The sequence below is a fragment of the Taurulus bubalis genome, assembly GCF_910589615.1.
Source record: "Taurulus bubalis genome assembly, chromosome: 1".
In the NCBI taxonomy this organism is placed as follows: domain Eukaryota; kingdom Metazoa; phylum Chordata; class Actinopteri; order Perciformes; family Cottidae; genus Taurulus; species Taurulus bubalis.
Genome location: NC_136589.1, coordinates 27,990,139 through 28,001,357, shown reverse-complemented (window position 1 = coordinate 28,001,357; position 11,219 = coordinate 27,990,139). Strand labels below are relative to the sequence as shown.

The following is an 11,219-nucleotide window of genomic DNA, read 5'->3' as shown; positions in this document are numbered from 1 at the left end:
TCATGCCCTCTCCCCAGAGTCTTGCTCCTGACAGTCCCAGGGGCAAACATCATCCACCTTTGCCCCGCTGCTGATGGCAGGTTTGTAACTGGTACTCAAAGAGCTCTCTTTCTTCTTCTCTGTGGATTTTTTAGTCTGAGCAAAGCTGGTGTGTGAGAGCTCGCTCTCTCGGGACAAAACCTCCGCCCGCCTGACCTCCATCACTTCCGGGTCTCTGGTCGAGCTCCTCCGCCGCTCAGAAACTGGCCCGCTGCACTCTGACGACTGGCTAACGCGTCTCCTCTCCGATGCCGGCTTGCTGGAAGAGCTCCGTCTTTCTCTGCTTTTCTCCCTCACTTTCTCCTTCTCGGCTTTGTGGTTGGACGAGCAAGAGCCTTTCCGTTTCTTCTTGTGTGTGGTGGGGCTGTTGCAAGACTTCTCTTGCTTAGGTGAAGGTGGGCTGGTGTAATCCCACGGGCAGATCTCTACCATCAGGGAGGGAGGCTGCAAAAGGCTCCCTGTGGACTTTGAGTGGTCTGAGTGGAGCCCCTTGGGTTTCCCATCAGTGGGCGTGACACTTTTCTTACGCCTAATCCTGTCCGGGGAAAAGGAATCTGAATCTCCTCCAAGCATGGGTTGCTCATTGAAGTCCCAGGGACAGACGTCTGGCTTTAGAGGGAGAGGCGACCTGGGTGGTCGAGATTTCCGTGTTTCCTTGCCTTCCTCCCTTTCTCCACCTTTATCTTTGGAGCGGCGTCTGTTGGAAGGGGACTGCCCTGCTTTCTGCCTCTGCTGGGACCGGCTACCTTTGCTGATTCCAGAGCTGCTGCTGCCTCTCCGGTCTGTGGTGGTTTCTCCAGGAGCAATGGAAACATGCTTCTGGGTCTTTGGTTCAGGGGGAGTCTGAGCTTCTTCCAGCTCCCAGGAACAAACCTCGGACACGTCGTAGAGGTTCCTCCCCGTCTCGGAGCAAATGGATGGCTGGCTGCCACTTACCTGTTAAAGTCAAACAATCAAAGTAAGTATGCTTTGTTAATCAAATTATCAGAGAGCTAAAATGTCCTCAATGTCTTCAAATTGCTTGTTTTGCCTGACAAAAGCTACAGAGATAAAAAAAAAAAAAAATTGTACAGGGCTTTCAATTGCATTTAAAGGCCTTTGTCAGACGATACATTTGCTCAGATGTCATGGATATGTCTTAGTTGTACTAACATCAACCAAGGATGGACATTTTCACATGAAAACAAAGGATTTGGGATGTTTCACCAATTTCATGTTGACTACAGCTGCTGCATGTGATGTCATGCACCACTTCAATCTCAGGAGCCAAGGTGTACCAGCAGAGATGTTTGGGTGTTAAACAGTTTTGTGGTAAATACTGACGTTCTGTAACTTAAATTGTCCATAATCAATATTTTCACATTGACTATGCCTCAAATGACTATGTTCATGTGAAATAGGTCACTCAAAATGACAAACTTACAGATATATACCACCCAACTCTTTAGTTCAGTCTCTCTCATCAGTGTGGATTCCAGCAGCCACAGGCAGCTGTTTTCAGTAAAGGAAGCCTGGTGAACTACCTTCACAGCACTATATGGCAGACAAAGTCATCAACTAGCTGGTGAACATATTGGAGGTTTTTGCAGCTAAAAGGCCATACATTTCCCCAGACATTTGTGGAGACCAAAAAATAGGCATCTGTTAATTAACAAAAATGGCATTGCCACATGAACTAAAAAAGTAATAATATTTGAATGTTGTGTTTACAGCTTTTTCTAAACCTGGTCTTAAGCCTGTTTTCTCATGATGCACTTGTCTTTGTTGGCCAGAGAAACAAATTAAAGAAACAGGCCCCAACTCAATCTCTTATTACCCAATTTTCAGGGATGGACTAATTGATAACATAAGTAAACATTTCATTACTGGAGCTAAATAACTTGATAATGCATCAATCTATTTGTATTTGGAATATAAATGTTTACATTACCTGTTGTTTCATGATTCCCATCTTCATGGGTGTCTTGGAGTACTCCACTGATTGACTAATGATCATCTTGGGGTAATGCTCAGGGGTCTCATCCACCTCAGACAGCATCCTCTCCTCCTGTCCCTTCAGACCCTTCTTGCTGGCATCCTCCACACTTTGTGTCTTGTTGGTCAGCCCCGGCATCTTCTCCTTGGCACTCGCAATCACACTCAGAGACTTCTGCATGATGGAGGTCCGCAGGTGGACAGGTTTCTTCTCGTGCGTCAAGTTGTGCGCGCTGGCTGATTTCCAGAACAGTGGAACAGACTCAGTGGACTCAGCTGGTTCCAGTCTCGGTGGGGTAGCAGATGGTTCCAGCTGCTTCTTGGTGTGTTTCCGGCCAATCAGAGAACCCAGAAGAGATCCTTCCCCACCACCTCCAACAGGAGTCATGCTGTCTCCTGCAGTCGAGCCAGTTTGGCTTGCAGTTTCTTCATCCTGGTCACAAACGTGGTCATAGCTGAGTGATTTCTTCAAGCCTATGACTTTGTTCTTCAGGGAGTCATCCCGAGGTTTGCCTGAGGAAAGATTATAACAATAAAATGGCATTAAAGTGGAATAAATGTACTGATATGACTATAATTTGTTCTCGGCCACACCGCAAACTTTAAGACATGTTGGGCATTGACCTGGAGTGGTTAGGGCCAGGGAAGACCATTGGTCAGGGAATAGGACCTGAACAAATTAGGTTACCGCAAGCATGGATGCCTGGCAGATCCTAGCACTTGCATACTATGCAGGGCGTGTATTGCTGAGAAAAGCAATGGGATTCATACTAGCGTGTGTTTCTATGGTTGGTGATCATCGGTCATTCTGCCACTTCGGTCCATATTGCAGCAACTATTGGATGGATTGCCATTCAATTTTGTGTAGACATTCCTGGTCAGTATGGTCAAAATTGTATAATATGTTGTCTATTTCTCTATTATGGTTTGGGGACAAATACCTGTAAATTAGCAAGTGTTAACACGTTAAACAATGGTCTGTTTACCATGCTGTTTATATACTCATAGGCCATTGTCACAGAAATAATTTTGACATATCAAAGTAAGATGGCACAGATGCGAAAGATAACATCAAAGATGGCTGAATTCCATTCAGCTGCTTCGGTTTCAGGGTTCAGACTGAACAGGTGGAGCCATGATCTCACCGTGATGACCCGGTTCAAATGGGTTTCTCCTCAAGGTGCTGCGGTTGCTGCCGTGTTCGCTGCCGTCCTCACGACTGCACTGCCGGTGTATGTGCATGCTCTCTGGGATCTCTGTTATCCGTTTCATCAGAGAGCGACCCAGACCTTTCTTCGAGTTGCGTTTCTTTTGGAGGTGAGGGTTGTTGGCGAGCATCTTCTTATGTTTGTAGACTTCCAGCTGGGCATACAGCTTCTTCAACTCATCCTGGAAACAGGAGTGAGACTGTAAATGTTGGCCTCTTTAGAATAATTACATTGCTACTGTTTGATTCATATTTCTATGACCAACTTCCACACATAATTATAAATGCTACTTTACCCGTATATCCTCAGGGTCCAAGCTGTGCTCACTCCAGGCCGAGGTAATGCTGTTGTTGAGGTAAGAGCCAGACCTTCCCATGTCCAGCTCCTCCTCATAGGCTTCGGTGGCAATATCATCCCTGGCCTGAGTTCCTTTGGACAGGAACTAAGACAGATGGAGAGTAAGGTTAAAACATGGCATCACTGAGCCTGCTGGAAGGGTGAGAAAGAAATGTCAAATTGGAAATGTAGTTTCTCCGACAATATTACTAGGATACCTCTGATTAGATTTATTGTATGACAGAATAGATATATTGGCTAAAGAGGTCATTGGAGGTGAAACGCATTTCCCTGCAGCAAAATACTCACTGATATAGATCTTATGACATGAAGTTAGCTTCCTAAACTTAAAGAAATGACAGCCAAAAGATATGAACTGCAGAATACAGAAAAATCAACAATATGAGATTTGTGTTTTTCTAGATTGTGTATTTAATGTGTTCTTAATTGCTGCAATCAATAATTGTCACTAACTACATTAACTTTCAATTTAACTGTAAAGTTCTCTTCATGCAAGTTGATCTCCTTCTGCCTGAGCAAACAAGATCAAACGCAGCAATATCAACAGGTTGATTTTTTTCTTTTTTTCCTTTAAAGGATTTGAAATCAAAGTTAAAAGCTGAGTTAACACATTCCGATATTAGTCACTCTATTTACTTAGAATTGTCTTTTATTATTTAATCCAATACAACTGTGCAAATTAAAATGTATACCGCTCAGGTTTTGCTGGCACTAATCTCTTTCTTGATTCAAATATCACATTAAATTGAGAAGAGAGAATGATCTCTAATGATCTGTTTGATTTTGACTTTTCATCTCCAACTTATTAATCTTTGCTTAAATAACACATCTGGGAACACAACGAAACCAAATATTTAGCCGAGATTCAGGAACAGACGCAGTGTAAATTTAACATCCTCCCATTGTGCTTCATTATCCTTGTATACTCAGCTGACTTACACTTCTGAGGTGCCTAATTAAGAAACAATGAAGGAACAGAGTGCTGAAGGTGTATTGCATTTCTTACACAGCAGGATAATTAAATGCTTTCCATCCGACTTGAGAGATTGCACATAAAGACACCCACGGGAGTGCTTAGCTAAATTACAGTAACTACTAATGGAATTTGAATGAGTTTGCTTCTGTGTGTATGTGTGTGTTGCAGATTGCTAATATCAAATTAATTTAAGATGATTAATGGACTATTGGATACACAAACTACAGTACAGCAGAAGCCATTAGGACAATATGTCTGTACTCAATGTAACCTCCATGACAATTGCATTTTCCAAAAAACGCTCTTGTAAGAAAGAAAAGTACGACTTCTGCACAGATCCCATTGATGCAGCACTTTCTGTGAGAGCTGCTTCTTCTCTAGATTAGTTTCTCCAGTCAATAAATCGAAATACCTGAACTCAATGGGATTCAATATGTACCTATATTCTGAGGAGCAATGACACATTTTAATAAGATAAATGTTATGTAAGCACTTAAATTGCATTTTGTAAAAAGAAAAAATCATGCAAATACTTATTTTATTTGAGCAAAATAATATATATATATATATATATATATATATATATATATATATATATATATATATATATGAGTGTTTACTATTATCAGCATGATTGCACTACAATAACCTCTTTCACTATTTTTTTCTCATTTGCCCTCATATTCCACGTGCACTTTCACGCTCATGGACACAGTATAGAATAGATGCTTGTTTGCCAAAACCAAATACATTTTTGTATAATAATTTATCTACAACATATATTTGTAACAGGGAATTCGGTGGTTGAGTCCTAGATGTTGTCTCTGTTAATTAAGTGCAAATTAACAACAGTATTCAGATCCTTTACTTAAGTACCCCTTAAACTATGTGAAAATATCTCATTGCAAGTGAAAGTCCTGCACTCCAAATCTTAGGTATTAGTACAAAAGTATTATCAGCAAAATATATTTACAATATTTAAAGTAAAAGCACTCATTCTGCAGTAAAATGGCCCTTTCAAATTAGGTTGTAAGTAATATTTTACTGTTGCAGCTGGTTGAGCTAGAGCTATAGTTTAGAAACAGTTTGTAGTTTTGTCTAGTGGCAGCTGGCCCCTCCAAAGGGTCGCAAGATACATCTGAGGGGTTGCTAGAGTAGTTTTTAGCTCTTCATGATGAAAGATAAGAAACGTTGTGCGAAACAAATCTTTTACTGATTTTCTGGACTTTTCTATAAAATATTTGCGCTCAGTTGCAAAACATCTGAGTAAAGTAAAAGTACCTCAAATCTTTGCTGCCTAGACTGTTACTTCCAACCACTGACCCACAGCCCAGTAAACTAATACCCGACATGGTTCATGGGGTGTTACCTTTGGAATGAGAAGCAGGCCCAGAGTCACAGTCACAGTCAGATGAGTGTGAGCAAAGAACAACATGAGCATCCAGTCAGGGTGAAGCCCCGGCACCAGAGTGAACCTGCAGAAGAACGTCAACAGGAGAAATTCTGTTCATTCACCGGCACTTCATCAAAGCCAGTTGAACAGTACTCGGTGAGATATCTTCAGACACTAACATGCGTAGACATTTAAAGCAGCCATCAGTGATTCTTGAGAACAAAATGTAGGCTGCTACAAGCCAGAGGCAAGCGCCACTTCAAAAACTGTACAGAGACATAAAAGCAAAACAATTCTAAAAGCAGCAGTATACGGTATAGAGCTCAGCCGTGATCCCGCTCTATTTCAATTCTTTGGTTCTGGAATTGAATTCAACTTCATTCCCTCCATTGTCGTTTCATAAAATCTTTTTGTAAAGAGTTGTTAACCTGGAATTGAGCCAACCAACATGAGATGAATGGCAACCATGAAACATTTGTTTTGAATCAAGAAAGATTGAACAATGGAAATAAGGCAACGGTGCAAGGACTGCGTATAAAATCTTTTAGGAGTGAAAGAAACAACTCGTTCCATTAACCATTATGAATGATACCTTTCCAACTATGTCCAAAGTGCAGCACACTTCTTCTTAAATTGAACCTTTGCTGTACTAAAATAGATGCCATATTATCTTTTTTCATCATTTACAGCTCATTTAATCTACAAATCATTCAACTCAAGGTTATCTAAGGATAACCTTACTTATGTTAGCTAATGTTAGCTAGCAAACTAGCCAGTCTGTGAAACTCCCAGCTCTGGATGGTTTGTCTTTCTCATGACAACCTGCAAGCTGGCCAGCTTGAGAGCTGTCAACAGTGTCAACAGTTCAAATATGATCAGAATCAGGTTTTTTGGCCAAGTATGTGTGCACTTAGAAGTCTTTTTCATTTTAATTTTCTATTTTTTGAAATCTCTCTAAATGTACTTCCACAGACATATAAATAACCACGAGGGACAAGGACAACAAAGCTGGACAGATAAAGGTACTTAAAAAATAGGTATAAATAGACCAACAATAACATAAGAAAGAAATATCTATATTCAAGTCAAGTCTTCTGTATTTTGACAATACAACAATACAAACATTGCAAATAAATGCATATTGAATGTGTAAACCTGAACTGGATTATTATGTAAAGCATGTACACATAAAATAATTTATTTACTGTATGATGTGGTGGAAAATTACCATCACAATGTACTGTTTAAAGGATTTATATAGATAGTGACGGACGATACATACAGTACATAGTAAAAAAACAGTGGTGCATTCAAATCTGATTGAGATTATGATCTATACAGGCAGCAGTGAATATCTTGATGTTCGAGGATTATTAACAGTGCATTACTTTTTTAATTGTTCATCAGAGTGACTGCAAGAAGAAACTGTTCTTCTGTTTGGTTGTTCTGGCGTTTTCAGCTTCATATCAGAAGCTGTAACATTTCCCCATAAATTTACAGTGATTCACAGCTGGTCTCAACATATGAAATTATACTATCTGGGTTGGTAGCATGTCAAATGTACCATACGTTCTCAAAATCTGCAGATATTTCTCTTATTTGGCTCTTGTCTTCTCCTTAGGCAACACACATCTGGTCTCTGTCTGTGTAATGGCATGCATGACCTGGACTCTTGGACCCTGCACAGAGGAAATATGGTAAGGGCAGTTTTTCTACAATAAAAAAATCCCTCACCAACAACCCAAAAAGTTACAGAATGTCACATTGTAACATAATACAGCATATGGTAGGTAATTAGTGCGCTACCTACTGGCATGGAAGAGTTTTCAGTGTTTCAAGTAAACCAGATCGCTCCATCAAAAAAAAAGTGTTATCACTTTGTTAGAAAAATGAAAATAACGTTATGCAAAAAATAACTAATATTTAGTTACTACTAAATAGCTTATTGTGGAAAACAATAAGCTATTTTTTTTGCAAAACAGAGTGCAGGTATGTAAGCATCACGTTGTATCAGTATTAGTGGCTGCAGTGAGCTGCTTTCCTCTACAACTCATTTTAAAACAGTGTTGTAGATTTGATACGGACACTCTCAATTCATGCTAAATGTTAAGAGACACAACAGCAGAAAGCCGACCTCACGGAGATCTCATAAAGATCGGCTTTTGGCGAAATTACAAGAATCGGCGAGTCGCGTATGCGCAAGCGTATTAATGGCGGACGGTGAACATTTAAAACCAGCATTTCCTCTTGCGCCCCACCTGTAATAAATAGCGCCCCAGTTTGATAAATACTGACTTAAAGGAAACATGGTGTTCATTTATTTTAATGACGACCTCAAAGTGTGCAGGCTTTGTCACTGCAGTGTGTTTTTAGGGCTTTTGAATGAATATTTCCAGAGCCTCTCGATATGCGAAGTCAGAAACGTCATTTATGGAGCTCCAGGCTGCAGCCTGTTGAATGTTTGCCTTGTCTGCAAAGACATTAACTGTTAGGCTTTAAAAGTGATAGCTCGTAGCTTAAAATAGTGATAGCTTCAGCAGCAAATCCCATTGTGAAAAGCACGCAACATATTTTTTGTCGCTCTCTGTCCACTGTGTGCAGCGCATCGGGGCGGAACTCCGCTGTGCGCTACACAGAGCAGAGAAGAGTTGTAGACGCGACCCAGAAATGACTGTCGTGTAGATAAGATCAATAACATACGGCCGTTTAGTTTGTTTAATAACAGAACAAGGTGTAGACCTGTTTTATATTACTCTGCCAGCCACTATATTGCAGGCTGAGACGTGCAACAATGGAAAATCATTTGCGGCAACTAAATAATATTTTTTTGGACCAATTCAGTGAAATTGGACATTTTCTCACGGCACACCTGATTGACAGTGGTTGACAATCACTGCCCTAACACACCCTTATAATACGGGTAGATCAAATCAAGCATTCTGATTGGTTGAGAGTGAGTCACGAGGTGTACTTTATTCAGCCACAAAGTACTGTACAGCCTGTTTACATTTAAAACTTTCCATATCAGTGTGCACTTAAAATAACAGGTAGATTTAAATTTTAAATTTTAAATTTTAAATTAGTTGTCATTTCAAGCTTGACAGTTACCAAACATGTTTCGTGTAAACTTTGATATTTTGGGGGGAATGACTTTTGATGAGAATGTCGGCGGTGAATAATGTATTTATGGTCCCTGTTCCTGCTGTAGAGTCAAACGTTGATACGGCTCACAATCAGGAGAGCAGAGCAGATAACGCTCTGAGAGCAGACTAGTTAGCGGGGAGCGAGTGCATAAAACTAGAAACTAAGAGGAGGAATAAAAGGGTTTGATCACAAAATCATGATAATTTCCAGTGAGAGATAATTACGTCGGTAATTTCCCGACGCGAGGCAAGTTCTCTAAACATCATGGAGGAGAAACGTGACGGAGAAAAGACGGACAGAAGCAGCGAGATCCCTTCTTTACATCCGTGGCTGAGTGTCATCCTCCACCCTGCATTCAACCGGCAGTCAGTTTTATAGTCTCGTATGTGTATGGCGGCAATAAGGCTGCGCGTCGGGCCTAACAACACCCTTGAACAGTACATTATTGACGATACAGTACTGCCTCTCGTACCTTATTGCTTAATTATGCATCTCCTCAAATAGTATCCAAGATAATGGCCGACACCCGATCACAGACTTCATGTAGAATCTAGACTGATTTTGTTCATCCTTGCTGCCCTTCACTGGCTGACTGATGACTTTAAAATTGATTTTTACTGCTGCTTATATTTGTAGTTTCTTTACCCCGTCAGTCTGATTAAAATCCTCTTATAGGCAGAGGATGAAGTATAAGTCCCGTATTAAATTTTTTTTTTATTAAATCAATGACATTCTTCCAATTCGTATTAATCATCCGTTCACTGTTTAACCTTATAAATTATCTCGATTCATTTGAATCTGTGGCTGTCATCTTTATTTTCATACTGTATTCAGAAGCAATTTGTCACAATGTTTTAAAAAATTTATAAAACAATGTTTCTAGAGCTGAACATAGAATTTTTTTTTCCTGTTACCATCAGCAAAACACCAAACAGTATTTTTGTTCCAAAGAAATGTGTCCCATTTCTGTCAGCACTGACTCAATCCAGACATTTGCAGATCCATGTCAAAGCTCTCAGCAGCCACGCTGGTAGCTTGTGGTTGCTTCTTTTCAAACATGACATCATTTACATTATTGTGGCAATTTTAAATCATTGTTTAAGTACCACCACAGGTTATCGCTCCAGTTATTGCTGGAGAATATGAAAACAACACAAAAGCCTAAATAGGCTCTAACAATAGGCGGAATTTTGGCACTAATTTGCCACGACCAATCAACTCCAGACACCATGACAGATACATCAAAGCAATTATTAGGCAGTATCAAGCTGAGTTAAGTGTATTTTGCCCAAAGTCTGTGAAAAGATACCTGTGTGTGTGTGTGTGTGTGTGTGTGTGTGTGTGTGTGTGTGTGTGTGTGTGTGTATGTGTGTGTGTGTGTGTGTGTGTGTGCTGATGTGCATGTATTTGTGATCCATCAAGGTGGCTCAGAGGTTGTTGGTCCTTTGTCATAGCGCCCAGAAATCACATTCATAATTCAAATTAGATATCCAAACACACACACACACACACACACACACACACACACACACACACACACACACACACACACACACACACACACACACACAGAGTCCAGCCTTATCTCTGGGACGCAGCAGAAAAAATGAAGAAAAAGAAAACCTTTCGTTCTATTCCCCAGCAAGCAAGACCAGCTTGATTTATAACAGTTTCACACCACTGATGAAGGTGTACCCATTGGACTTTTCAGTTTCTCAACAGATTAAAAGGACGTGATCGTTTCCTTTCTTTTCCTTCCCACTGAGCACAATAGGGCGCTGCATAAATGAAAGAATATTCAATCAGAAACAGTTTTATCGAAGAAAGTGTGACAAATGGAATTTTTTTGCCCCTGGCTTTTGCAGACGTAATGTAAAAAACACATGATTGGTTTTATTCCTTCTGCAACAGGATTGACAAAGTATTATTTGCTTTAGGATTCTTTTGAAAATATTTAGGTCCTACTACTTCCACCATTCTTTGAACAACTTTTTATTTCCAACTCAGATATTAAAAACCGATATTTGACCATGGGCACATAAAAAACAGCTTGTCTGTAAATAAGCTCCTCGAGGCACACAGGAACACATAGTTGAGTGAGTCAGATTCAGGCGGCAACCGGCAGCTC

At 40.3% G+C, this 11,219-nt stretch overlaps 1 protein-coding gene across 1 annotated transcript in view; it reads right to left on the bottom strand.

The window, feature by feature from the left end:
* Nucleotides 1–11,219, bottom strand: part of gpr158b (G protein-coupled receptor 158b) — a gene marked incomplete at both ends in the record, with an annotated part of 58,138 nt that continues 46,919 nt past the window's right edge. Inside the window, 5 exons of the mRNA XM_079221076.1 lie at nucleotides 1–975; nucleotides 1,970–2,526; nucleotides 3,159–3,402; nucleotides 3,517–3,663; nucleotides 5,924–6,029. Of these exons, the coding sequence (XP_079077202.1) occupies nucleotides 1–975; nucleotides 1,970–2,526; nucleotides 3,159–3,402; nucleotides 3,517–3,663; nucleotides 5,924–6,029 (2,029 nt within the window). The remainder of the gene's footprint in view (nucleotides 976–1,969; nucleotides 2,527–3,158; nucleotides 3,403–3,516; nucleotides 3,664–5,923; nucleotides 6,030–11,219) is intronic.